Below are 22,900 nucleotides of genomic sequence, written 5' to 3' on the forward strand. Positions count from 1 at the left end.
AAAAGGCGATTAGAATAGTGGTAGTTTCTGCTCCTGCTTAGCGCTCAGCTAACAGGGAGTGGGACGACTGGTTCGCCCGTTGTCAGTATAATGTGACCGGGTGGGGTGTGTTGCTTGGTGTCTTCGGCGGCATGCTTCAGTGATATAGCACTATAAAAATGGCAACAGTTCCACTATACAAGAAGACACAACACGAACATACCGCAGTCTCCCAAAATAGGCACATCGCACTTCACACACGCTACACACTGCATACATGGGAGGCCATCCTTACATGATCCTGGCTGTTAATAGGACGTTTAAATAATCTAACAAACAAACAAAAATAATTAACTTAATAGAGATATTAATAAAAGTTCTGATAAAAATAAGATGGTTATACGTTGCCGTTACCAGTCCTGCATCTTTAAGTGAATTGGGGTGTGCTGTCCGGTGTCTCTGGCGGTATCCTTCATTGATATAACACTATAAACTGAGCAAGTGTTTCCACTATCACAAGGAGACACACTACATACCGCAGCCTCCCACAATAGGCAGACATCCATACAAACAAATTGCACGCAGGGAAGGGGACCTTAAATTATCATAGCTATTAATAGGACTTCAAGAATCAAACTGACAAAAAATCGGAAGTAAATTGAAATACAAACTTGACTATCATGTGTGGTTTCCCATATATATTGAGTGTGTGACTCAAGTAATGAACTTCTGAATATCTGAGTTGTTGGATCAACTTATTTTATTTCAAGCCAGGTTAAGATTGTACATCTAATTACCTGATATTGTCATAAAGACATCTAAGTAAGCGAAGTGTGGTACTTTGCAATAGAAAACATTACGAAAATGTAATGGGACTTTCATATAAGCTTCTCCTTGCCATCAATAATATACGGGTTACCTCCCTTACATCGATACCTACTTAAACATACTGCCATTCAGACTAAGATTTTAGAACAGAAACACCATTGTGTCAGAGTACCGCAATGCGGATCCTCGCTTAACGCCGTTCACACGTACACTACACATAGTTAACCTGTTTTGATCCCAGACCGCAGACAACGGTAACTATTGTCTATAGACCTTTGTCTTTACGCAACTCCCCAGTCATGCCGATCTAAATCTGACAAAATCCATTGTCCTCCTGAATCAAAGATCGCGCCGATTTATTTACAACCATTTAAACAACAACACCACTACATTGGCTTCTGGGTATCAATAAACTCAAACTTTTCATGTAAAGAAGAGCAGAATACATATACAGCATGGTAAGTTTTTAGACCAGGTTTGAGAATTATCATTTGAATAATTTAAAACTTTTCTCATTGACATCAATGTTATACCTTATAGGTAGGTCTTTAATATAGAAATGCATTTAACATGAGGAAGTTTCATTTAACGTTACAAGCATAATCCCGACCGCCATATTTTGCACAACATCTCATATTTGATTTAGATACATGTTTGCCTTTGTTCTAATGTATTTCGTTCATCACAAACTAGGTGTCCAAGCATTTGATTTTAACTCAAAAGTACAAATCTTCTGTTCAAAGATTCAAATCAAACACGAGGTTGCTAATCAACAATAGGACTCGGCGCACGTGTTGCGCTTTAAGGTTATCAAAAACTGAGTTTTGTTCGATATATTTGTATATCGAATTTTCAGAATTAGAAATTCAGAGAATTCATTTAATGGATAGCAAATATTATGTTCATTTATTTTTCCATGTATCCAAACTATGTGAGCGATTTATCTAATACAGTCAAGTAATGATAATGTCTGTGTCGATAGCCATGTAACAAACATATTACAGATAAATAAGAGCCCGGTAAGTCGCTGCGCATTGTAGGGTAATCTATCAGTCAGTTCTAATGTCACCTGTCAAATCTAATATGCATGGTTAACCATAATACTTCATTGTCAAATCCATAGGGCTTCCAAATTATGTTTATTCTCTCAATCATTTCATTTATAAAATTTTATTTATTTAGTCATACCAATCTGAAATGTGTATAACAGTGTAACACCAACTGATCACTACAATAATCTAAATCCATTTTTGCATACATAAAATAACCTTAGGTCCAATACATTTCAGCTTTATTCTATTTTTTCTTCTGTCTAAATAAAAAACGTTAGTCAAAACGAACTGGTCCAATGGCATACTGGTTTCCCTTCGTTGGTTATACCCCATACACCTTCGTTAACGTTTGTCAGATTTGGTATAGTTTATGCGAGCACCAATACCATCCACTGATCACACATAGTACTAGCTGGTAAAAGCATGTACCCAATATTTTCTTTGATTTGAATATGTAATTTAAAAACCATAGTGTATGGGGTTTCCTCGTTCTTTCAGGCGGTCGAACAGCTTTCAGAAGACCAAATCGCAGGTAAGCAGAAGTTGTAACATCAATTTCATTTTAATGTCCGATTTATATCGCCTATGTTGTCTATAACCTAAATTCCGTTTGAATGTTCGATTCTCATCGCCTATGTTGTCTATAACCTAAATTCCGTTTTAACGTTCGATTCTCATCGCCTATGTTGTCTATAACCTAAATTCCGTTTTAACGTTCGATTCTCATCGCCTATGTTGTCTATAACCTAAATTCCGTTTTAACGTTCGATTCTCATCGCCTATGTTGTCTATAACCTAAATTCCGTTTTAACGTTCGATTCTCATCGCCTATGTTGTCTATAACCTAAATTCCGTTTTAACGTTCGATTCTCATCGCCTATGTTGTCTATAACCTAAATTCCGTTTTAACGTTCGATTCTCATCGCCTATGTTGTCTATAACCTAAATTCCGTTTTAACGTTCGATTCTCATCGCCTATGTTGTCTATAACCTGAATTCCGTTTTAATGTCCAATTCTCATCGCCTGCTATTGTCTATAACATAAATTCTATTTTAATGTGTCGATTCCCATCGCCTATGTTGTTTATAACATAAATTCCAATTTATTATTCGATTCCACTCGCCTGCTGTTATCTATAACCTAAATTCCGTTTTAATGTCCGATTCCACTCGCCTGCTATTATCTATAACCTAAATTCAATTTTAATGCCCGATTCCATTCGCCTGCTATTGTCTATAACCTAGATCCCATTTTAATGTGTCGATTCCCATCGCCTATGTTGTCTATAACCTAGATTCCATTTTAATGTGTCGATTCCCATCGCCTGTGTTGTTTATAACAAAAAATTCCATTTTAATGTTCGATTCCCATCGCCTGTGTTGTCTATAACCTAATATCCATTTTAATGTCCGATTCCACATTTTAATGTCCGATTCCACTCGCATGCTATTGTCTATAACAAAAATTCCATTTTAATGTTCGATTCTCACCGCATGCTGTTGTCTTAAAAAATTCTGCTTTTTCAAGTTCAACCTTAATTCAAGGTAGCATTAATAAGTATGTAGATAGATTAACGATAGGAAATAATAGAAACAATAATTTGGGTATATTCCTTTTTTAAGAGTTTAAGGAAGCATTCAGTCTGTTTGACAAAGATGGCGACGGTACGATAACATCTAAGGAACTAGGAACTGTGATGAGATCTTTAGGTCAACACCCCACCGAGTCGGACCTCAAGGACATGATCAACGAGGTCGACACAGACGGTAAGATAGATATATAACACTAGATGTTCTCTTTAGCTACCATGTTCTATACTTAAAACAATCCATACGTGTCGGAGGAAGCTCTAGATACGGTTTTCTGGCTGAATCATAGTTGAACCTCATGCTTATTTAAATAGCATTATGACTTCCTGAAACTCTAATGATGACGAACCCCGGTCGTTTTTGATGAAATAATGAGGTATATGCCTTAAAGAGATCAACGGACTACATTTGAAGCTTTATCGATGCAAACTATATACGAACATAATTTATTGAAGTGCATAAAAGCGATAGAGACATGGTCATGTTTTTTTCTGACGTTAGACGTCGTTCACTTCTATATTCTGTTATTTACTTCAGAATCATAATCTTTGATAAGAACTGTTTCAATGTAAGAGATTGACTTTTCTTAAGGAGGAACATACTGACAGTACTTTGGGTGTATTATTATTCTTTATATGTATTTATAGGCAGTGGTACGATAGATTTCCCAGAATTCTTATCAATGATGGTAAGAACTCTTAAAGATAGCCCTGACCACGAAGAACTTTTAGAGGCGTTTCGAGTATTTGACAAGGATGGCAATGGTTTTATCAATGCAAAAGAATTACGTCACGTGATGATCAGTTTAGGAGAGAAACTAACGGAAGAAGAAGTCGATGAAATGATCAAAGAGGCGGATCAGGATGGAAACGAACAAATTGATTATGGAGGTAAATTAAGTTGAATATGAACCACCGCCGACAGAGCATAAACGATACTCATCATTTGAACAATAATTGGTGTTGGAACATGTATATGTCTGTCCAATTAACACAAAAAAAATCAATAATTTATTTTGCCTTTACTTTGTAACTGAAGAAAAAATACAAATTTGTCTGCTCCAATTTTTTATTGAGAAAAAAATACTATTTGTCAGTGATATGGAGAATCTTTAATATTTTTTTTCATTCTTATTGAACAAATGAATTTACTTATCATTCGATTCAATCATCATTAATTTGCCTTTTTCCGATAAAAACGAATAGAGTGGTACTCAACTACAAACGTGCGCTAGTGTGTACTCTAATATAGCGGTGATATAATGCTATGGCTAGGCTTTAGAATATGTCCATCAAGTGCAAGTTACTATACTAGTTTTTTTCAAAGTACCTTTAGAGAATTTAATTCTTTCGCTTTAAACTTTGACTTATCGAATGTTAATACTGTTGCACAATTTAAAACACTCCTTTATAACACTAATAAAATGGGACCTGATATATAACAAATACCTTCATAAACAAAGGTTCTCGAATTACAAATATGACTCTGTGCCAGCTCAGAAATTCCTCTAGCAATCTAAATTCTGACCTATTTCGGGATCATTTGAGAGATTCTCAAATTTGTTCTTGTGGCCTTGGTAATGAAACAGCCGAACATTATCTTTGCATATGTCCTTTATTTAATGAACAAAGATCATCACTCAGAACCAACATACATAATTCTAATATCCCCCACTCGCATTTTAACACAAAAAATCTACTGCATGGTTGTGACAATTGTGATGAAGAAAAATCCATTTGCATATTTTTTGCAATAAAATTTGTTGAAATGAAATGAAACGAAGTGACCCCGTATGCATCTCTGAAATCTGAGAACGTGATATTTTCCTATTTTGCTTCCTTCAAAGAGGCTAATGTATATATAACTGGCTGTGATATCCGTATTTGCATATTACAGAGTTATCTGCCCTTGCGGGTAGGCATTGATTGTGATGTCATGTGTTAGCGAGCGTAACTTCATATTTTTCAAAGAAAACGACGTAAATTGCGCTTACAAAATAATGACGTCACAATAGATACCTACCCGCAAGGGAGGTAACTCTGTAATATGCAAAGACGGAATAGCAAGTTAAACCTAATAACACAAACCTTCAGATAATTAATTTTAACCATAACAATTCACCAGGACGATGATAATCTGGTTAAAGGGATTTGAAAAAAGGCTATTCATATATCTGTATGACAGTTTAGTAGTTTACTTTTTTTCTATTCCTCTTATTCTTATTCTTTGATTAATTTCAAACCTTGATAAAACCTATGAGTTGGGATTTCTCGTGAAATATAACAAATCACAAAAACTACTTTAATGAAAATACTTTAATAAATCATCTGTAATATTTAAAAGGAATGTATGAAGAAAATTCATTTTTGGTTCTTTTTTTCAGAATTTGTGAGCATGATATTGCAACCTAAATGAAGGGGATTTACGGAGTAGATAATATAAATTCTTAAGGACTTAACGAAAAATCAACACACTATCTCATATGAACGGTTGGAATTACATCTTGAACGTTATATCAACGTCAGTGGTAACCACATATAGTGTTGTAGACATACTCATGATGGGCTTTCTACTGTATTTGACCAGAAGTAGTAGTTCATTAATTCACTTGGTGTACATGTATTTGTCTCATATTAAAAAATCTTTTAAATTAGTGTCATTAGTTTTCTTTAATACTAGATGATGGCTAACCGCCGGTTCTGGAATAGAAAATCCACCAACTCTACCTCCTATGTATTCCTTTGTATCTTCAGGATGATCACATTGAAATGGGCTTGCGTGGTTTGGTGGAAAACATGTTTATTTACTTGTCATTTCTACTATATAAACTAACCAATGGAAAACAAGGCAAAGTCTAGGGAAATTGGCTGTTCCATCATGTGGATTAAACGGGTTTCCCGCTCTTACTCAAACTATGTTGATGCATAATGTAAATATAAGCATTAAATTATCTTCCAAATGAATCTATGGTCTATAGAGTATTGCAGTGCGCATTATAAAGATTGTCTACAAAGCTCTGGTACATACCATGGATTCCACAGGAAGACAGTTTGATGCTTAAATATTGAAATTAATACCTCTCATCCCAAAGAAAACCAATGTAATAAAAAGAGATCATTCTTGGTCTGCCTTTGAGTTACCCAGAATATCCTTTCTAACTGCTGTAAGTAGGTGAGACATATTACTTACACAGGTGAGAAACTAGTTGTCATGTTGGTTTTGCAGTGTAATAAAACCCCGTTAAATGTTAATTAGTTTCTTAGCATGGTCGAACCTGATTGAATTCTGTTATTATATTAAACAAATGCCATTTTGAAAGCAGTTTGCATCTACATTTTGGTTTGATGTTCTTTTCACGATAATAACAAACATTGCTCACGGTAAACAAGCAAAACCATAAATACGGAAGTCTCCTAAAGGGCATCACCGCGCACGGGTCATAGGAGGCAAAGACCTAGCTGCGCGTGGGACTTGTTTAAAATCGGTGCTATTTTCCCAAATCCTTTACCCTCTGTCTCTATTTTCGCTTACTTTGATATTTCTTCTATAGTAAATCTGATTAAATTACAGATCCTTATAACCAAAAGGTTTAAAGTGAATAGTCGGGCAAAGAAAATCAGTCTAAATGCGTTCATTGGCCTACCAAAAGTTCTCACATATTAATACGACGGTCAAGTTCTGCTTAGTTTCCCAGTTCTGACCATTAAAGTAAAGAAAAGTTGAAAGCATTGAAAGCGAGGCTGTGTAGAAATGTAACCAAGGACATAGTGAGCCGGGAGGACGTTTTAGAATTCCCATACTTTAAATTAATTTCTTCGTACGCAGACAGATTTTGACGAGAGATTTTATTTTTCCATTTCATAAGAAATTATACTGGATACATTCACACCATTTTTACCGACTTTAGCCATCCTTGCCCGACTGTTCACTTTAATAGAGAATCTGACAACATCCTCATAAGAGATCATGTTCGGATGACCTTTTTACCACGTGTACTTTAGATCAAATGAATTTTCCACACATTGCCATGTCAATTGATAACTCCATTTCGTCCCAGTTTACGAATACATTTAACTTTGTTGTGCTCTTTGGGCGAGATGACTACATACACGAAAACAATTCTGACAGCTTTTTCAAACTATTTCGTCCCCAGTCAGGATTCTGGCAGCAGCAATTTCATTGGTCATTTCCAAAGGTTACCAGAACGTGACCCCTATTGGGATATTTTCAGATCCTCTTATCAATCGTAGTGATTAATAAGGATCTGTGTTTTAATCAGATTACTCTATCATTTGAGACCATCCGCATATCTGTATCTTGACAATGAAGCCCACCATGACAGGTTTTCGGGCACGCACTAAAACTGGATTTCAGACCTCAAATTTTGACTTTTTTCGGCATGTTCAATTGTAATTTGTAACGTTACTAAACGTCACCGTGGATGTTAATAGGACGTTACACACACAGCACATCACATACACGGGAGGCCGTCCTTACATGGCCCTGACTGTTAATATGACGTTACACACACAACACATCACATACACGGGAGGCCGTCCTAACATGGCCCTGACTGTTAATATGACGTTACACACACAACACATCACATACAAGGGAGGGCGTCCTTAATTGCCCCTGGCTGTTAATAGGACGTCACACACAAAACACATCACATACAGGGGATGTGGTCCTAAAATGACCCTGGCTGTTAACACAGTTACACACACAGCATATTAGACACAGGGGAGGCCGTCCTTAAATGATCATGGCTGGTAATAGGACGTAATACACACAACCTATCGCATACAGGAGAGGCCGTCCTTTAATGACCATGGCTGTTAATAGGACATTACACAAACAACGCATCACATACATGGGAGGCTCTTTAAATGACCCTGGTTGTTAATAGGACGTTTCACATACAACACATCACATACACGGAAGGCCGTCCTTAAATGACTCTGGCTGTCAATAGGACGTTTCACACACAAAACATCACATACATGAGAGTCTGTCCTTAAAAGACTCGATTGTTAATAGAAGGTTACACACACAACGCATCACATACATGGGAGGCTCTTTAAATGACCCTGGTTGTTAATAGGACGTTACACACACAACACATCACATACAAGGGAGGGCGTCCTTAATTGACCCTGGCTGTTAATAGGACGTCACACAAAACACATCACATACAGGGGAAGTGGTCCTTTAATGACCATGCTTTTAATAGGACATTACACAAACAACGCACACATACATGGGAGGCTCTTTAAATGACCCTGGTTGTTAATAGGACGTTTCACATACAACACATCACATACATGTACACGGAAGGCCGTCCTTAAATGACCCTGGCTGTTAATATGACGTTTCACACACAAAACATCACATACATGGGAGGACGTTCTTAAATGACTTTGACTGTCAATAGGACGTTTCACACACAACACATCACATACATGAGAGTCTGTCATTAAAAGACTCGATTGTTAATAGAAGGTTACACACACAACGCATCACATACACGGGAGGCTCTTTAAATGACCCTGGTTGTTAATAGGACGTTTCACATACAACACATCACATACAGTGGAGGACGTTCTTAAATGGCCGTGGATGTTAATAGGACGTTACACATACAACACATCACATACAGTGGAGGACGTTCTTAAATGGCCGTGGATGTTAATAGGACGTTACACATACAGCATATTAGACAAAGGGGAGGCCGTCCTTAAATGATCATGGCTGGTAATAGGACGTAATACACACAACCTATCGTATACAGGAGAGGCCGTCCTTTAATGACCATGGCTGTTAATAGGACATTACACACACAACGCGGCCCTGCAGGTAGGGCGTTAGAATTGTACCTGCTGCCCCTATTGCATGATCGTAAAAGGCGACTAAATTTAGGATCTTATCTTTTCTATTCTTCCTAACTGACTTTATCCTTCCTAATGCCTCCCTTGGCACCGCCTCACTTTTGGCCTTGAGTTGAGCGTTCGCCCCTGTGAGGAAGGCTCTGGGTTCTGTCCCCTGGCCGAGACACACCAAAGTCTATAAAAGTGGTAGTTTCTGCTCCTGCTTAGCGCTCAGCAAAAAGGGAGTGGGACGACTGGTTCGCCCGTTGTCAGTATAATGTGACCGGGTGGGGTGTGTTGCTTGGTGTCTTCGGCGGCATGCTCCAGTGATATAGCACTATAAAAAGGGCAAAAGTTCCACTATACAAGAAGACACAACATGAATATACCGCAGTCTCCCGAAACACGCACCTCGCACAACATACACGCAACACACCGCATACATGGGAGGCCGTCCTTACATGACCATAGCTGTTAATAGGACGTTAATTAATCAAACAAACAAACAAACAACGCATCACATACAGTGGAGGCCGTCCTTAAATGACCATGGCTGTTAATAGGACGTTTCACACACAACACATCACATACATGGGAGGACGTTCTTAAATGACTCTGGCTGTCAATAGGACGTTTCACGCACAACACATCACATACACGAGAGTCTGTCCTTAAAAGACTCGATTGTTAATAGAAGGTTACACACACAACGCATCACATACATGGGAGGCTCTTTAAATGACCCTGGTTGTTAATAGGACGTTACAACCACAACACCTCACATACAGGAGAGGCCGTCCTTAAAGCTGACAATGCAAGTTATTAAAATGATTTTTTTTTTAAATAAGTATACTTGTTGTTCAAGAATCGTTTATGAGACATTCCCCGGTTGAGGACAGCCATTTTTGTTTTACATTCCGACGACTCACCGACCCCTATATAAAGCGCGTGAATCGACACACGTGCGCTCATTCGTGTACCCATACACCTAGCAGTCCACAGTATAAATCACCTACAAATAGGTAAACAAATCCCTCACCTGTAAAACTATATGGGACTTTTTAGCAAGAAAACATGTCAACTCCTCTAAGTTGTCATTTAGATGTTTCTCAAAATAAAATTCCAACGCAAGTGAATAGAAATCCAAACAATAATCCGTCCACATATCTCCACGTATATCATCGTACTCGATGCACTCAACTGACCATGTACACGTGACTACGTACCTGACCCGAACGAGCGACAACTATCAAGGACACACACGTGTCGATGTACGTGTAAAACTTGGTGTATATTGTAGTGTTTTATTAGTTCGTATTGGACATATGTTGGGATATAGCTGACAACACATTCATCTATTACATCAATGAAATATTGACAGGTGAGTGCAGTGTTTATTTTTAATTTGACATTGTTATTTGCAATATCGGGGCATGTGTATCTGAGACAAGACATGTTTAGAATGACACACGTGTGTCAAGTGTCCCGTGCTTTATATAGGGGGTTGGCCAGTGAAGGTTACTAAGCAGAGCAAAAGAAAAATGGCTGCCACTTCCTTAGATACCACACTGTCATAACTAGGGGATGTCTCAGAAACAATTTTTGAAAAAATATTTCGCTAATATTTTTTTTTAAATTTCAAATGCATGTTTTTAACTTGCATTGTCAGCTTTAAATGACCCTGACTGTTTAGCGTTCAGCGTGATCAACCTATCAAGCCATTTTGATTAATATATCACCAATCTGATGGAGCTGTTATTTGTCTATAAACAATATGCTCAAACTCAAATGAAAATCCGTTGATTTAGCCAGAGCAAATGCATAAAAACATATACCAATATAACTAATTGTGTGTCTGTATCGTTCTCTGGGTCTTTATGGTGTTATATAGTCCCGTTGTAATTGTAGAATAAAAAAACGAGAAAAGGCCCGATACCTGTTATATTAATGTTCCACATTTTTACAATTTTCCTTTTCTATGTGTTGAATATCGCATTTGTTATTGTAATGTGAAGTGCGTTATTCTATACACATGCTTATTACAAAAATGATGCTACAATACGTTTTATGAGTAAATCGAAATAAGGACGTTTTAACATAAATATTAGAATTAAATACCAACTTGGTGCTGCAGAAAAGAAGTCAATACAGAAAACAACGAAGATCACGTGACCATGGTCAGGCAAGTGGGAACAGCAGATCGTCGATATCACGTTGACGTCAGCAAGACAAGAAATGTTTCTGCACGTCACTAAGAATGGAGTCAACGCCAAACTTTAAATATGGTAGACATTTTAAATCCCAATGAAAATAACAAGAAGATTCTGTTTAATCCGCCTTGTGATATTGGTCCTTAACCAATGTTTCACGATAACTTTGATAATTCATAGTTTCGTGTTATCGTGGTCTGACTGCATGGATAATGATAACACATGCTGTGTCAAAATGATTGCCTCTTGGTTAAAATTATAATTATATGCCTTTTGCCATATATTTTATCTATACTATTAATTATTCAAGCAGTATCAAACCAATCGGGAAATCAACAGTGGACCGCAGTATGTTTCTGGATTTTAATTACAGAGAGCTTTTGTAATATCAACGTATTAATGCTATGCACCAACAGTATGTGTTGTTATAGAACACTGATATGGACTAGGCATCTAGTAAAATAACCCGCCTCCCAGACAGCTTTTATGTAAGTTTCAATGAAAGAATATAATAAATGATCACAGTATAAAAGGCATTTACCTTTTTGTAGATTGAACATACGTCCATTCAATCCTATCTATTCGCAGAGTTAAATAATTGAAAGGCAATACTAGTAAAAGTGTAATTGTATACGACAAAATGTATGGCACGACGGCAGGCCCACATTTAAGTACACGTGTGTAGAACCCCCATTTTACAAACCATTAGTTAGTTTCTTCAGAAATAGAACTCCCTATATTTTATGGGAATTAGTAACAAACTTATGCACCTAGCTATTGTTATGTTTATGTAACAGAAAAGAGGAGAATGTCCCGCTCTTTTTTTAAATTCTTCGGCATTCATATGTACGAGACCCTTATACCACCACCATGGGTATTTTAGTTGGACACAAAGTTTGTAACATGAGAAAAAAAATGTAGCGGCCAAACAGGGATTTGGACCTGACCTACGCGGTCACCTACGATTGACCCAGTTCTGCTATATCAATGTATGTGATGTGTCACGTGTGTGATGTGTTTCGATTTATCATATCACGTGACACTTATCACATGTAATATATTCGCCCTTTTGAGGAAGTTTAAGGCTATGGATTTGCTTCCGGGCCGAGTTACACAATGGCATATAAAAATGGTAGTTCCTGCTCCTGATAATCGTTCAGAATTAAGGGATTGGGACGACTGCTTTGTCCTTTGTCAGTATAATTTGTTCGTTCCTCTTTGGTATTTTGGCGTTTTTTTAGTGGAATTCGGTATAAAAGGGGCATGGGTTCCACTATTGCAATTGCCTTCCAAACCATACAGGCACACGAGAGAACGTCCTTAAATGGCCCTGGATGCTTGTTTATACGACGTTAAACCTTAAAACATACCCCCAAAAAAATAAAAAAAAAATTGAATAGCTGATTACAGCCCAAACAAAATGCATTCCCTGGGTTAACATGTTCCTTCTGACGAACCATCACTGTTAGGCTTCCATACATAGTGCTTTATTGTAATGATAATCATTTGTATAGAACCGACCAACAATGGGTATGTTAAATATCTGGCGAGTCTTTTGTCTTGTGGCTAGTGTATAATATACCGTCGAGGATCACCATGTCAGCTGTACACAGTACAGCGATATCCATATTTATTTAAACTTTTCAACACAGATACAAGAAAAGAGCCGTCAGTATGGTAAGCTATTTTTGTCTGTGATATCGCTGTATTTCAGTAAGGCCTTTTGCCTGCATTATCTCCGTTAATCCTGTATTTTTAAGGTAGAAATTTCTACGTTATTATTAAGAAGACGTATTCCAATGGACACACTTGCATTGGGTTAAATATTAACGGTTTAATCTAAAAACGTACCAATACGATCTGTAATATCATATCAGTATTCATTGACATGTGAGTGTACTCAGGTGACCATATTTAGGAATGCCTGACTCTGAATGTTGTTATCTTAAACTCAATATACACAATATAAAATCTGTAAATAGCAGTAGTATGTGATTTGTTGTGCTAACATTACACTTTAACACTAGCTACAGACATGATCACATATCAGGCATTACATAAATATGTTGAGATGTGACTTATTTTACGACCTTCATAATTTGATATATGATAAACGAAACCAAACCTATATTTCAAATTTAAGTTTATTTTGGTCAATTGATGGGCATAAAAACAAGTACCAAGATGGCCTGTCGCTCGATTCTGTATAAGGGGTCTCTATGTTAATTCTCTGTTTACCTTTTAGTCAGATCCGCATTTTATCTTCGATGTAAACATTAACGCATGTTGTGGATATTGTGTTTATCAATCTCGATGAAATAAGTTTCTTTTAAAGTTATCGCACTACAGTGTCTTTTAAAACGTAGTCTATTCCGTGATATGTCGCTAGAGACAAATACCATAGACTGGTACATCATTATAAATGCATGGAGTCCTAGAGAACAATACTAAAGACAGGGTACATCATTATAAATGTATGGAGGCTATTCACGGACTGGTAACTATTATATGACTATAAAACCGGTGAAGAATCACTACATTGTCACTCTTCATTACGACAGCCTTTAGGCGTCATATAACAACTACGCTATCCAAAATTACTATATTTACGTACACACTACTATGTATTAATATTTTGATAGATCAGCCATGCATTCTGAACAGGTTATAAAATATAACTGTACGAGAGTACTTGTTTTGTATGTTTGATTAATTAACGTCATATTAACAGCTACGGTCATGTAAGGACGGCCTCCCATGTAGTGCTTGTTTTGAGACTGCGATATATTCGTGTTGGGTCTTCTTGTATAGTGGAACTGTTGCCCGTTTATAGTGCTATATCACTGAAGCATGCCACCGAAGACACCATGCAACACACTCCATCCGGTCACATTATACTGACAACGGGCGAACCAGTGGTCCCACTCCCTGTATGCTGAGCGCTAAGCGGGAACAGAAACTACCACTTTATGAGAGTACATTACTCAATCTAGAAATACAATGTACCATTATAATGTACGTTATTTCTGTCAATATGGAATTGTTTATAAGTAAATATAAATTGTGTTTAAAAATGAAGTATTTTCATCTTTAAAAACTAGTGACCCTGTCTTTAATTAGCACCTGTCTTATATGACCTAATTTTGTCATTGGAAGGCCTCTTAAGGCAGGTTTGACAGTGGATATCATGTATTATTTGTTAGTTGTTTTATTAGTCAGCTTTTAAAAAGTTTACACACACAAACTTGATATTGTATCTGTATTGTAGCGATTACTATTGACGACCGTATATATAATAAATGAGACAGAAAGGTAAATAATGGATAAGGTATTGTAAGGCGTTTATTATACCAGCCATTTACTTAAGTACTAAGTTCTGTAATACGATCCACTCCGTTACAAAGGGTTAAAATCACATACAGGGACTATCTTATGGCAATATATCAAGGCGTGTTATCACAACATTGTAGCAGCTTTCATGTATATAAGTAATGGTAACGAAAACTACAGGTAACAAGAAAAATACAGGTAACAAAAAAAACTACAGGTAACAAGAGCTATAATGACTTGTTACGTAACTCTGATATATAACTGTACTCTGAAAATGATATGGTTGTTTCTGTCTGTTAACATTATATGGTCTAACTGGTATTTTTAATTTCGTGTAAGCGGTGCCGCGATCGCGATGAAAAGTAAATACCATGTCGAATTAAGTACGTTAATCATTTACACAATGACAGTATCAAAACAGGTTTGAAAACTAATTTGTATAATGCTATAAAAGTCATTTGTCGTTATTTATTTTGTATAAAAGTAATATTTAAAAAAATAACTATGCTCAACGAACATGTTTTCAATCTTTAAAATATACTTTTTATTTGTAATGATTTTTTTTCAACATTTCACGTGCCCCATCGAATGATAGTACTACCCAATTAACTTACACACGAAATTATCTCTCTTCGTTTCATAAAAATGCTGCATGAAAATGTTAAATCCTTTTAAAACATGTAAAATGAAAAACTAATTATACACTAAAATCAGCAAATGCGTAAAGATTAAAATTATGTTATAAAATTAGCGCTAACAGAGATAATTTTATTATCCCCCGCCCAACGAAGTTGGTGGGGGATATACAAATGGGTCCGTCCGTCTGTCCGTCCGTACGAATGGTTTCCGGAGCATAACTCTAAAACCAGTAGAGATATTTCCACGAAACTTCATACACACATTGGTCTTATGGTCTAGTAGTGCCTTTTGCTATTTTTAGGTTTTCATTTTTTGCATTTTTTCCGTAACCATGGAAACATTGCTGAAAATATCATATTTTTGTACCAGGTTCGTTTCCGGAGCATAACTCTAAAACCAGAAGTGATATTTCCACGAAACTTCATAGACACATTGGTCTTATGGTCTAGTAGTGCCTTTTGCTATTTTAAGGTTTTCACTTTTTGTACTTTTTTTCTGTAACCATGGAAACATTGCTAAAATGGCAGATTTTTGTGTAAGAATCGTTTCCGGAGCACAACTCTAAAACCAGCAGAGATATTTCCATGAAACTTCATAGACACATTGTTCTTATGGTCTAGTAGTGCCTTTTGCTATTTTTAGGTTTTCATTTTTTGCACTTTTTCCGTAACCATGGAAACATTGCTGAAAATATCATATTTTTGTACCAGATTCGTTTCCGCAGCATAACTGGAAAACCGGTTGAGATATATGCACAGAACTCCATAGGCACATTAGTCTTATGGTCTAGTAGTGCCTTTTGTTATTTTAAGGTTTTCACTTTTTGTACTTTTTTCTGTAACAATGGAAACATTGCTGAAAATGGCAGATTTTTGTGTAAGAATCGTTTCCGGAGCACAACTCTAAAACCAGCAGAGATATTTCCACGAAACTTCATAGACACATTCTTTTTATGGTCTAGTAGTACCTATTTTTAGGTTTTCACTTTTTTGCACTTTTTTTTAGAAACATTGCTGTAAACTAGCAGAGATATTCCACGAAACTTCATAGAAACTTTTTATGGTCTAGTAGTACCTTTTTAGGTTTCATTTTTGACTTTTCGCGAAGCTGAAAATATCATGGTAAATGTTACTTTGCAAAACTCCACCCATCTTTGTGTATATAGTCTCAATATAAATGTCAAGGCTGTATACCTGATTCAACAATTGCAGCCCCGCTCTACTTGAATTATACTCCATCTTTCTTTAGCTCAACTTCCTTTTTCCTGTTTTTTTTTCATACACATAAGTCTCCACAATCAAACTTACTTCAGCTTTGATATCTCCATTGGCGGGGGATCTGAATGACTATGGTTTTATCTTAATTTGAAAATGGTCGTTAACAGTGACCATCTTTTAAACAAATGACCCCAGCAGGTCTAATTTCTATGTTAGTGTAAATGTGTTTTAAATCCCATTAAAATACTCCATGAGTGTTCCATCATCATTGTTCTTGTGCCGAGGGTATATAACCATTACACCAAACTGACAATTTTTTCTCTTTATTATCTAGGCGGACCTTCTGGATGATGACAAATTAGAAGGTACGTATCACATTACTTTTGATGTTTAGAAGCCGCTAACAATATTGTTCTGACAGAAATATTCTGACCAGATGATAGATCTACTGACATCTCAACTTTGTACTAATATAGGACTGAAAAGAGCTTAATAACAGAACCCTCAGAGAGCTTAATAACAGAGCTCCCAAGACTGTTTAATAGCAGAGCGCCTAAGATAGTTTAATAACAGAGATCCCAAGACAAGTTGATAACAGAGCGCCCAATACAACTTAAAAGCAAAGCAGCCAAGACAGCTTGATAACAGAGCGCTCGATACAGCTGAATTGCAGAGCTAATTGATACTGTATATAGATTGAAATTATAGCTAATTATGTTTTTCATCATAATCAACAAGTCATCTCCAATAAATTTTCTGGACTTTACTTTAATGCTTTGTTTGGATTAAAACGAATTCCTATACTTTTATCAAGCAAACAATAAACATTTCACATTAAATCCCTTATTAATCAATATTCATATTTCAGAAATAAAAGAGGCATTTGGTATGTTCGACTTAGAAGACAAAGGTACCATACCTCTGAAGGAGTTGGGTACACTGCTGAGAGCATTAGGGGAACAGCCGACAGAGGCCGAACTAGATAATATGATGTTAGAAATAAACGCTATATCTAATGGTAAGAAACATTATAAATACGTGATTGTTGTGATCAGTTCAGTTTGATTATATACAGCATTAGTTGTTTATCTGTTTTTGTTAGGGCTTTTCACCTTCACCTTTCGATGAAACCATCTATTAACGTGTCTATTAGGGCACGAGTTGAAGGTGTGACAACAGCGTTTTTTATGTCCAATGTGGCCGCTTTTACCTCACTTTCGGTTTTAGACCTATTTTAATATCTCGTTAACGATTTTCTCTCTGTTTTTGATAAGTTATGTAGAATCAGAAATCGAGTTAATAAATACGTAACTACGGTTGGAAATAAGGGTCAAAATTCAAAAAGTTCATTTTCTCAAGTTCCAGAAGGCCCAAAAACATTATATTAGATCTGTGGCATGTTAACATAAATGGCTACAAAGTTTCTTAATATGAATGACCTTGATCTTCATTCAAGCTCACATGGACCAACAATTCTAAAATATTCAAATTACTTCTTGTGAAGTTCTAGAAGGCTAAAAGCCCTAATAGTGGGCCTATAGCATGCCGACATAAATGGCTACCAAGTTTGTAAATATGATTGACCTTGACCTATATCCAAAGTCACAGGGGCGAAAATCCTAAAATGTTTTAAACAATTCTTGTCAAGGCCTAGAGACCTGAAATTGGACCTAAGGCATGTTGCTATCACGGGCTACGTTAACAAGTTTGTTAAGATGAATTACCTTGACCGAAATTCCTTGTTGGTGAAAAGCCGATCAAATTGTCTATTGACAGTTTTTGTTATATATACTATCAGTAAGATTAATATCCACAAGTAATTGCAAAGTTATTTATGATTGGCAAACGTTTTCCCTGCTATCTCGGGTATGAAATGATTGAGCGTTGTGTACTAAGTGATATAATGTAAACATACAAATATGGCACTATAGACTTACAAGGATTTTGGTTATTTCCCTTTATACGTAACGATACAAAAGACAGAAAAGTCAAACTCAATATAACTCATACAACCATACCCATGATATATAGTTAATGAATTGATGATTAATTCCAACAATTGTAAAGGATTCATAATGATTTGGGCCCTTTTGTTTCCCAAATCCACCAATTTTAAAAATACGAAATCAAGTTGTTAAATTTCAAATATTTAGAGCATATACCTGATTCAAGTGTATAATTGTAGTTCTAATTTTGCATTCATGTAGTAACCATCCAAATACGTATAAATTATGTTACGGCTTCAGGAGAAATATAACGTTTGCTGAAGAATGCACTCTACGATTTCCAGATGACATAAATGGCCAATATTGACACAACTGTCAAATTAACATAATATTTGGGTGTTAAGAACGGATCCCATTGGTTATATACTACTATAATGATATATTATTATCATGGAAGTTGTATCCGGAATGTACTCGACGTTTGAAATTCAACAATTCAACCAAATAGTAACTTTGAAAAACACGGATTTGAGGCCAAAAATAGCTTAAACTTCATAAATAGTCCAGTTAATTTTACTGCAGTGATATTAATGTTGGAATATGTACAAGTTATTAGACAGATCAAAATAATTGTAATTTGTTTTCTCATCGCATGAAATATATAGTCTTTAAATCATAAAAGTGACAATGACAATAAATAACACACTTAATCTTAACGCCGTCTTTTGAATTAAGAATATGATTGGTTTTAAATCTTATGAAGAATATATGTTATTGAAGCTGTCCCTCCTCCTGATCCGAAACCAGCGCCACCGGAAGGCGAGGAAGCGGCGCCACCCCCAGAGGTCCCGGAAGGAGAGCAACCACCAGCATCTCCACCTAAATCAGCAGGGAAAAGTAGGAGCACTAAACATATTGTAATCGACAACAATATCAAACTATATGTGTATTAATTACGTTGGTATGATACCAGATTATAATATCTTCAAGAAAAATACTTAATATGTTGATCTTTAATCTATCAACGGATTAGGTTAGGATACTCTGCACATGATAGTTAAGTTTTAGTATCAGTTGAAACATGAACAAGTGGTCTGATTGCGGGTAGAATTTGCTACACAATACAATATGACTACATTTTGTATATGATGTTCATCTGTTTTCTGTGACATGCATATTGAAAGTGTTTTCTTTTAAGGAAAAGTTCACCCGGAGCAAATATTATCTAATAGATGCACATTTATGAATTCATCAGTGTTTTAGAACACGAACACAGACGCACAGTTAAACTTCGGGTTGGAAATATAGTACTCGATATAGATTTTTGGACATATAGAGTTAAAATGACTATTGAAAACAATTATCAAATTTTTACAGAAAGTGAAATCACAGGTATACTAGACTTAAAGTCGTTCTTGAGTGTGTGTGGAAAAAGACTCAGTAAGGAGAGGGATAAGGAGGCGGAGCTTAGGACTGCTTTCAAGATGATTGACAAAGAAGGAACTGGTACTATCAGTGCTGCCTCCTTGCGGCATATTATGGTCACACTCGGCGAAAAGCTGGACGATGAGGAAGCTGATGATATGATCAATGAGGCGGATACAGATCACGACGGACAGATCAACTGGGAAGGTAAATGGCAGTGTACTCATAGAGTTACTATAAACGGTATCCTCTATATGTCTGTGGATAGTGATTTATTAAGGTGCTCATAGAGTGTGCCCTGCTGAACTACCCAACAGGAAATGCAAACTTTACATAACTATATATTTAGGAAAATAGAAATAAACAAAATGCTATTTTTCTGTCAAGCAATTGTTATACTCATTGTACAGTATGGTTTATCTATAATAAACTGGATGCACTTCAGATGCTCTTTTGGCATTTCAAACCTGAATAGCCGAACTATGTTAAAATATGTATTATATTTTCTTTACAGAATTCTGCGAAATCCTGCTAGACATGGAGAAATGATGTGATCTGATCAGATGTAATCTGGTTTAAGTCAAATTTCCTCTACGTTGTTTGGATGAAACATCTCTTTTTATCTATACAGAACGGATGTTAAACACTGTTGAGCCGTCCAAATGACAGACATGCTTTTACAGTTAACCGAGATAATAAAATACAATGTACAGAGAAACGTTATCAAAAATAACAATTAATACGGCATAACATACATTGATAATGGACATGTATGGTAACGCCATCCAACATACGTACATATTTCTGTTATCTATCAAGTGAAATATTTAGTTATTCCGTCCTTATATGTTTCCTATACATTTTACATTTATATAAATGGAATTATTCGAATTTTATTTATTACTTAATATGCCTTTTATACAAATAAAATTGATATAATTAGAAATAATGACGTTCTCCATTTTTTTTCTTTGTTAAAAAGCGTATTCAGGGACAACTTCTTCATTACTAATGAATGTGTATGACTAAAGATCAGTACAAGGACAGGTACAAAATGTACAGCGATTATTTACTTTTGTTGTTGCATCGTTGGAGATAGGGGGGAGTTTGGTCAATTATTACTAGCATCCAAAAGTACTTGGTGTGATCCCTATGTACATTACCTCTTATTTTCAGGGGCCAAGCTTTCTACTATTCCATGTCGACAAGAACAGTTCTGATAGGTGACTCTATGCAACCAATGGTCTCTCCAACCTGTTCAGTTTGTAAATTTAGATATACTTATCAAATAGATAGCTTAGCTTGTTACTGATTGTTTCAAAACAAATTATTCAAAATGTACAGTTCGGCATTGGATGGTTAAAAGTCAACTAGAGAATGACACTATATTGATGAGGAATGTGCTGCAATGTGCTGTTACTTATCTGACAGGAATTCATTGATGTAGTAGACATTGGTTACTGATTGATTTGTCCAATGAAACCTTATCAGATTTATTAAAACAAAAGGGCATACGTAGTCTCACCTTATGTAACTTAATAGACCTAAATCAACAACAGCGATTTTTTTTTTTATATAAGGATGTAAATTATATACAATGTAACTTATATAAGAACTATCTGACTTCTTAAAGCCTGTTTGGGTGTTCGGTTATGTTAATATTTCGGTGTGGGAGATTCCTATTAACCGTGGGAAAATGATTCTCACTGAGAAAGACCTTTAAAGATGCTCCACCGCTGACAAACGGTATTTTTTCACTTTCAAAAACAAGAGCAGACGATTTAGTATTTTTATTCAGTTACAAAAGTTACTTACTTTCCACCATTGCCACCATTGAAAAGTTTGAGCTTCTAATTTTACTCTAAGTTTAAGATATAAAAAATATTTAAATGCATCCAGAAAAAAATCCATGGCACTATATTCTATATGGAATGAAGTTCTGATTGCGCATGCACCGATGGCAAAATAAATTATTTCATATTGTTTTTGTGTTAATTAGACATATATATACATGATTAAACACCAATTATTGTTCAAATGATGAATATCATTTATGCTCTGTCGACGGTGGAGCATCTTTAAAGTTTGGTTTATCAATTTTCATTTTTATGAGTACACTGTATATACGGACTCCTCAATGATGCATCAAACAACATTTCATAAATCGATCGGAACAATCGGGAACCTTCAATCATAACGCCCCGATGTTCATTATACCGGATATTAACATGTTCAATGTTCAAGCCATGAACAAAGATTTACTAAATATTGAGGGAAACATCGTTTGATTTAATATCTAAAAATCTTAAACAGATGTGTTGTCAAAACAGAAAGAGTTTTATTAGCTTGAGTTCATTATATGACATCAATTCGTCAAGGTTTGACTTGGTAAAGTGTATGTTCAAAAATGCCTAACTCATTGCTTACGTAAATACCAGTTTCATAGGCGCTAATGATCTTCTTACCCAAAAGGCTGAAAGGGACTCGGATGATTTCGGTTAAGGCTCCTAATGTTTTAAACACTACGTCTCTAACGACAACTAGATTAATTTTGTTTTTTAGTTAGTGACGTATCACTTAAAGGAGATGGGAGAAAGTAGAAAAAATATCCGGATAGAACATCCGACCTACAGTCAGAATCGGTCAACTACACAGAATCATTAGTGGTATACGCGGTAACGGAACACTGCCTATATATACATTGGTAATTCTTACCTTAGCCCTCAGTATAAGGATGTTGATGCAGAATATATCGAAGTTCCCGATCGTCGGAACTCTTAAATAAAATTGACAAATGTGTGCGAAATATTTTGCGTT

The 22,900-nt window shown here is 35.9% G+C and overlaps 2 protein-coding genes across 2 annotated transcripts; both read left to right on the plus strand.

The window, feature by feature from the left end:
• Nucleotides 1-1,142: 1,142 nt before the first annotated feature.
• Nucleotides 1,143-6,099, plus strand: LOC138314446 (uncharacterized). Its single transcript, XM_069254789.1, has 5 exons — nt 1,143-1,265; nt 2,358-2,391; nt 3,483-3,626; nt 4,097-4,339; nt 5,833-6,099. The coding sequence occupies exons 1-5, from the start codon at nt 1,263-1,265 to the stop codon at nt 5,862-5,864; spliced, it is 456 nt and encodes a 151-aa protein (XP_069110890.1). The 5' UTR covers nt 1,143-1,262; the 3' UTR covers nt 5,865-6,099.
• A 6,946-nt stretch (nt 6,100-13,045) lies between these two features.
• On the plus strand, nt 13,046-21,015 carry LOC138314452 (calmodulin-like). Its single transcript, XM_069254802.1, has 6 exons — nt 13,046-13,203; nt 17,047-17,077; nt 17,581-17,730; nt 19,439-19,555; nt 20,036-20,290; nt 20,598-21,015. The coding sequence occupies exons 1-6, from the start codon at nt 13,201-13,203 to the stop codon at nt 20,630-20,632; spliced, it is 591 nt and encodes a 196-aa protein (XP_069110903.1). The 5' UTR covers nt 13,046-13,200; the 3' UTR covers nt 20,633-21,015.
• Nucleotides 21,016-22,900: the final 1,885 nt, after the last annotated feature.

The sequence above is a fragment of the Argopecten irradians genome, chromosome 1 (assembly GCF_041381155.1).
Source record: "Argopecten irradians isolate NY chromosome 1, Ai_NY, whole genome shotgun sequence".
Lineage (NCBI taxonomy): Eukaryota > Metazoa > Mollusca > Bivalvia > Pectinida > Pectinidae > Argopecten > Argopecten irradians.

What these genes read in the sequence shown, in the direction of transcription:
- LOC138314452 (XM_069254802.1), top strand. An exon ending in AATAAACGCTATATCTAATG is followed by an intron (nt 17,731 to 19,438) that starts GTAAGAAACATT and finishes ATGTTATTGAAG; the next exon opens with CTGTCCCTCCTCCTGATCCG. An exon ending in ACCTAAATCAGCAGGGAAAA is followed by an intron (nt 19,556 to 20,035) that starts GTAGGAGCACTA and finishes AAATTTTTACAG; the next exon opens with AAAGTGAAATCACAGGTATA.
- LOC138314446 (XM_069254789.1), top strand. An exon ending in TTCAGAAGACCAAATCGCAG is followed by an intron (nt 2,392 to 3,482) that starts GTAAGCAGAAGT and finishes TCCTTTTTTAAG; the next exon opens with AGTTTAAGGAAGCATTCAGT. An exon ending in CGAACAAATTGATTATGGAG is followed by an intron (nt 4,340 to 5,832) that starts GTAAATTAAGTT and finishes TCTTTTTTTCAG; the next exon opens with AATTTGTGAGCATGATATTG.